Genomic DNA, 7,010 nt, shown 5'->3' on the forward strand with positions numbered 1-7,010 from the left:
TGTGTGTGTGTGTGTGTGTGTGTGTGTGTGTGTGTGTGTGTGTGTGTGTGTGTGTGTGTGTGTGTGTGTTGTGAGAGAGCACAGAATTGCTACACTTCAAAAGTGTTGCCTGGAGGTTATTAATCACATTAACAGGGAGCAGGCAGGATTAAATATTAACTGAAAGTGTTGGTGAGAACAGCAACAGGAGAGACGAAGAGGCACAAAATGTGCAGTTTGTTCATCTGTTCTCCCTGTCAGCATGATTACAGATTACTAATTAATAAATACCAAGGTATGAGTTAATGAGTGTTTGTGGACATTTTCTAATTAGTAAATGTGTTTTCTGTCAGGAATCAGTGATGGAAAAGGAAAATCAGACTTTTGTTAACGCTCGCCTTTGGAAAAAAAACAATTTAGTGGAAAAATAAATCAGTTGAAGTACCTGTTTGCAGTGCTGAACCTGAAATGAACATTTATTTGAATTGCAAATCAACTACTGATTATGAACTCAATATTTTTTATTCCCTTTTGCCTCACTGTGTTTTGGGGCAGGGGTTCACCAAAAAATGATGTTTTTTTTGTTCCTGAAATGTCAGCTATGCTTCTTTTGTTGCCCAGGATCTTGTTTACATCACAATATGCATCAAATTATTCAGAAATATTTTTAAAAAGATAATTTATTATTTGGTAATATTTTATGTGTTTTTTTATTATTTTAAATAAACAATATTTAGTAAATATGCAATGAATTTGCATAAAGTGGTTGTCCAATGCTATTTTACACAAAGATTTTACTAATTTGAGCAGATTTTTTTTGTTAATCTCATTTTTGTCTCATCTTCTTTAGTTTTAATTTTCTATTTACTGTTTATCTCATTTCTGCATCTCAGAAAATAGACTTTAAAAAATATCTGTTAATTTATAAATCACTGAATGGATTAATATCAAAATACATCAAAGATTAGTTGTTGTTTACACCTTCCAGACCACTCAGGTCCATCCACAGAACCAAAATCAAACATGGAGAGGCATCATTCAATTTTTATTCTCTAATCTGGAAAGAACTCCCAGATATCTCTAAGAATGCTGAATTTTTTAATCAAGGTTAAAAATTAATTTGTTTAAAGTCGACTCTTCGTTTTGAAATATTAACTCAAACGTCATTAATTTCAGTCTGTGGTCCAGCTTTTCTTTATTTTCTTAATTTTGTTACTATATTATGCTTTTATGTTAATATTATAAATAAAGCACTTTGAGTTGTCTTGTTACTGAAAAATGTGCTTCATAAGCTGTCCTGATGCATCTCAGTAATCCAGGTAAAAAATCAAAAAGAAAAATATTTTCTTTTTGAGATGCAACCTTCAGGTGAAAATGAAGACCCCAAACCAGTGGTTATTCCGAATGTTGCGGGTGTTTCGGAGAAACTGAGACGTGTATTTTCTAAACATGATGTCCCAGTRGCTTTCAAACCCCAAAACACATTACGGCAAGGCTGGTTCACCCCAAAGATCCGGTGCCCCGGCACAAACAGAGCAATGTTGTATATGCTGTTAAGTGCCAGGAGGACTGCGACCAGTTACACATCGGGGAAACAAAGCAGCCACTGTTCAAAAGAATGTCCCAACACAGACGAACTATGTCTAATGGCCAGAACTCTGCAGTTTTCACTCATTTACAGGCCAGTGGTCACTCTTTCAGAGATGAGGATGTTCTCATTCTTGATAGAGAGGAACGTTGGTTTGAGAAAGGAGTAAAAGAAGCCTTTTTGTGAAGAAAGACCGTCCATCATTAAACAGAGGTGGGGGCCTCCGTTTTCAGTTGTCCCCCTCCTACAGCGCCGCCATTGCCATTATCACTCCACCCCCTGTTAACAATAAGTGTTAATTAGGTGTCAAGGATAGCCATGTGATGTGAGTATCAGTCACATGGAGGCAGGGCTTAAAAGCCTGAATTTTGCCTGAAACTCTCAGACTGAAGAAGTCTCTTGGAAGAGAGACAAAACGTTTCATTAGAGAAGAACCCGTCCAGARGACCTATACAATTTTTTTCTTTTTGCTTCATAAGCTAATTCTGCAAAGATCTAGCACACTTTCTTACTTAAAAGCATTAATGACTTCAAGTTTACTTTAAAAAATTAAGTAGAAATCATATAACTTTAAATTCTCACCAAGCGTCTATTCACAGCAACACATTTTATTTAATTAAATAAATCTGACTCCGGTCCAAACGTYGCTGTGTTTGAATAAAGCAAAAGGCTTTCGAACTCTTCCACCATCGTCATCATCAGAAGCTGCGATGGCAGTTTAACGTGAGCCAATGTGACAGCAGGAAGTCGCATCTTTCACAACTTTGTTTGGGTCCTGTTGGACCTGGCAGAAACAATCAGTAGCTCCTCGGGGAGCCAGAGGAAACTCTGCTCAGCAGATKGTTCAGTTATAGGTGCTAATTACTTCCAGGAATCACTTTTCTAGAACCAAGAAAATATTGAATTTTTCTACCATCTACAACTTTCTGTTCAACCTCTCACAGCAAACTTAACATGTTAATCAATGCTGTGAAACAGGAGGGTGAGAAATTGTGCTAATTGTCTTCCCCAGGTGGGCAACTTGTTTTGATCTCTTTTTCTGAAATGGTTTTATTACATCAAATCACATTACGTGATGCCATTTATTTAAGAAGTACTTTTGTTTAAAGTATTGCAGCTCTTTTACATTTTGTACACTTAAAATTAAATAAAAGTTTTAAAAAAGTGTATTTTTAGCTCAATAAGTTGGACTGCCAACGTTTAATTTGAAGATTACTGGTTTAATCCCCATCTTTCTTTGTCCATGTGTTAATTTGATCATTGGCAAGTGACTCCCTAAAATGTGCGCCTTAATGTGTTTCTTGCATCTCAGATATGTGTTTCCTATAGAAATGAAAAACAAACTGCAACATAAGTAAAACATATTTGACGTCTTGACTCAACTTTTGAGAAAATATCAACAATGTCAAATAAAGCTTTTTATAATACAGAAATAATCTTAATAAGAATAAAATTGTCCAACATTCCTCACTAAAACCTGCATCCAGTAMTTCAAAGTAATAAATCAGATACTCACTGGTTATTTACAAAGGCGTGTTTGTTGATGGTCTCGATGACGGACCTGAATGGGATCTTGGAGGTCAGAGTGTAGCCATGCTGGACCATCGGCTCTCCATCCGGACCATCCCAGCAATCAACTACAGGAAATAACAGGTTAGAAAACATGTTAAAATATATAAAATGCAGCACTTTGAAACAGTTTAAAACATTTTGTTATACATTGCCTCTTTTAAAGTGGTATTTATCAGGAGTTTTTCAGGCTTTCTGCGGGTATTTCAAAGTTTTTTGTTAGATTTTTTTGCTGTTTTTTTCACTAATTTTCTGTCCAGTCTTTGTATCTAACCATGACTGAAGATTGCACAGTGACAAATAAAGAAAGAGGACAGTGAAGGACAAAAATACAAGAGTTTGGTCAAAACACGAGCTGATAAATAATATCTGAAAGTTATGTCTTAAGGAATTAAAAAACAACCTGACTCAGGACCTAAAAAAGTTACATCCTTATAATGTTAGACTTTCGCCTGATAGCTCTTTAGTGATCACCTTTGTCAAACTATTATATTTGGTGTTTTTAAAACACCAAAAGGCCAAAAACCTCTGTTTTGTTTTGTTTTTTAATTAGTGTAGTTATATGTTTAATGTGTTGACAAAACACTAATTCATGCTTTGAGTTTAGGAATATTTTTGGGTCTTTTTAGGTCTGAATGAATCATAGGTCAAAATGTATTAAATTTAAATAAAAAAAAATATTCCTTGGAAATTTGTCAGAAACACTAAAAATCAAGACCAGTTTAAAAGACAACAAGAAACAAAATATGAAGAAAGGATGAACAATTCATGACTTTTGCACATATATGTGCAGCACTGTACATGTGAACAGAGAGGAAGACAAATGATGAAGAGGACAAAGTCAGATGGAGGGTGATGACTCATTGTGGCAAAACCCTGAAGAGGGAACAGCAGAAAGAAGAAGAAGATACAGTATGTACTGTAAATGTGATGGATGTACTGTGTGTACATTTCTCATATGGAAATTAAATATTTGTTGCTAGAGAAGCTTCAAAATAGAAATTATTACAGTACATATTTTTTGTTTGTTTTTTGGTCTGAGCTGGTACTCACACACAAATTTATTTATGATCTGAGGATTAAAGAAAAGTATTCTATTTGGCAGCATGATGGCTCAGTGGTTAGCACCGATGCCTCACATCAAGAAGGTCCTRGGTTCGATCCCCGGTTTGGGCCTGGGGTCTTTCTGTGGGGAGTTTTCTTGTTCTCGTCGTGATTGTGTGGGTTTTCTCTGGGTACTCCGGTTTCCCCCACCCCCCAAAATCATGTACAATAGGTTGCCTTCAGGCCTCCTTTGAAAAATAGATCTGAGATCTCAACGGGACTTGCCTGGTTAAATAAYGGTAAATAAATAAAGAATAAATATTGCCGTGTCAGTGTTGTTTTCAAAGCAGACATATTGATTAGTCACAGTAAAAGAGTCCCAGGGTGTCACTAACAAGACCGATGATGTTTTGTTCTGTCAAATGTCCCGACGAGCCATGAAAAGTGAAATAGCACAATTTTACCCTGACAGAGCAGGACGTGGATTGAATTTAAACAAGCATCGAAGCTTCAGCTGTTCTCGTTATTTCTTCCTGTGTTTTTACAATTAACCATAGATTGGTGCGAACCAACCTTCCACACATCTACAGCCGGACTGCAGCACCCAGGCGTACATGTCGGTCTTGGAGTGGGACAGGAGCTGGTCTCCCGTCAGGTAGGTGTTATGAGACGAGGCGATGAAGTAGTTACACAGAGGCTGCTCCATGTCTTGGTTCACCTCGTGGTGCAACGGGTTGAAAATATCACAGGCTGGACTGCGCATGAAGCTTGTGAAACCTGAAAAATGAGACAAGTTTAAGAGAACTCAAAGTCAGAATCAAAAAGATTTTTTTTTTTTTTTGCTTGTTTATATATGACGCTCAATTTCATTCATCTAGAAAAGACACTTTCAGCCATGCTCGATGTGATAATTGCCTGTCTGCCGATGTGTTTGCCAGGCAATAAACTCTCAACAATTATGAGACAGATTGCTGTGAAATTTTTGATCACACAACTTTTATTTTACTTCCACCGGATGAGTCCCAACAGTGCTGTTGATCCCCTGACATTTAATCTTGATGTGTTTGGATTGAAGTCACACATTTTAGTGTCGTCAAAACACGAGCACAAAAATCAGCAGCATCAGGAGGACGAAATCTGATCACATAATATCCTTACAAAACTCTAACACTGATATCATCAGGTCAGAGTAATTACAGATGAGCAACAGAGTCATTACCTTTTTATGTTACTATTTAAATACAGTAACTGTAGTTGATGGTGGCACAAAAACTATAGACTTATCTTAAAAAATAACTTTAGAGTTTACTTTGACCAGTGTTTTATTAATTTGTTTTTCAATCATTTAAAGATGAAGATGACTGAATACATTCCCAACATGTTTGTTTTGTGACTTTATAGCACAAAATAGGCCATAGGCCAAATGCCCCTGCCCCAATTAAAAATAAAAATAGTTATTATATCAATAGTAAACTTAGTTTTTATGATTCAATACAACAAAATAAACACATTTAAAAGGGGAAGGGTAATAATTACTTGACCTGCACCTGAGCTGTTGGCTTTGAGTAACTGTGGCCTCATGAGCAGTTTAGTTACCATGTACTTGTGTCTTAAAATARGCTGCTTYAAAGCAGCATTGAGCATAAACTAAATCTCCCATAATGTATGTCAATGTATGCGTGGGAATTCCCTGTYGGAAAGTGGGAAMGTTCAGAATTCAAGACTTACCACAACTCACCAGTGAGTAAAATTCTCTTACTTTTAATTTTATTTGTGTTTCCGTAATATTCMTTTCACATTTAGCCCGTCGTACATGTAGTACTTTTCAATGTTTGTAAGAAGACATGTTAAAAAGTTGTTTCTATGCAGGAAATACCACATAGAGCTCATATGTTGTTTGTTRGCGGTGTTCAGCTGTAGCAATGAGATGAGGAACGTGACTTTTTCAGTTTAGTCAAAGTTAAACATGAAACATCAAAGTTAACTACAACTGGCCCTTTGAGGGCCACCGTAACGCTCATGTGGCCCTCAGTGAAAATTAATTTGACACCTCTGTTCTATCACATGATCAGACTCACTGTTCAATCTTTTTATACGTCTCAAGTTTTCTCTTCACCTCATATCGTAGCTGTCACGTCACCTGCTGTACCTCGGGTAAGAATGTGTAAAGTGGGAAAAGGCAGGACATTAATAAGTCCTTTTCATTTTCATGAACTTAAACTACAGAATGCAGAACATGGTGAGTCAAAAGCAGCAGAACAAAAAGAGGATGTTTTGTGGGGTCCCCTTAACCACTAATGTTATAAATCTACCAATTAATCTTTTCTTCCTGGTGAACTATGAGCAAATTATAACCAGGTGTTGGACAAATAAATATCTGCATGTTAGCAAGCAGTCTGAAACATAACCTGCCACGTAGTGAACCTCCATCTAACTTCCTGAATAACACTTAAAGGCCTGAAGAGAAATGAGAGGAGAAAACCATCTTATAAAGTAACGAGGAGGGACAGAAGTAGATTATGTGGAAAAAGTGTGGACGTGAAATGGAAGACAAATCAGAGTGGGCTTTATTTACCAGGGGCTTCCACTCAGGACTCATTAGTCAGTTTAAATGTTSTGAATGTAATGCTATTCATGATAGAACACAAACAGAATTCTGCAGTTTGGAAAAAACAAAACAACACTAAGAGACATTACTGTCATATAGAAACATGATCTGAGTGTGAACACACGTTTCAGGCCTGCAGGGAAGGCTGAAGGAATACTGCTTTGGTCAGCCACACACACACACACACACACACACACACACACACACACACACACACACACA

General features: G+C 36.7%; 1 protein-coding gene across 5 annotated transcripts in view; it reads right to left on the reverse strand.

The window, feature by feature from the left end:
- The window catches only part of plch1 (phospholipase C, eta 1), a 73,825-nt gene that overhangs the window by 22,995 nt on the left and 43,820 nt on the right, over positions 1-7,010 (reverse strand). For all 5 annotated transcript variants that reach the window (XM_014012383.1, XM_014012385.1, XM_014012382.1 and 2 more), the window contains 2 exons: positions 4,754-4,957; positions 3,084-3,204 (listed from right to left, as the gene is read on the reverse strand). In XM_014012383.1, coding sequence (XP_013867837.1) covers positions 3,084-3,204; positions 4,754-4,957 — 325 coding nt within the window. The remainder of the gene's footprint in view (positions 1-3,083; positions 3,205-4,753; positions 4,958-7,010) is intronic.

This window comes from Austrofundulus limnaeus, unplaced genomic scaffold (genome assembly GCF_001266775.1).
Source record: "Austrofundulus limnaeus strain Quisiro unplaced genomic scaffold, Austrofundulus_limnaeus-1.0 Scaffold91, whole genome shotgun sequence".
NCBI classification, from domain to species: Eukaryota; Metazoa; Chordata; class Actinopteri; order Cyprinodontiformes; family Rivulidae; genus Austrofundulus; species Austrofundulus limnaeus.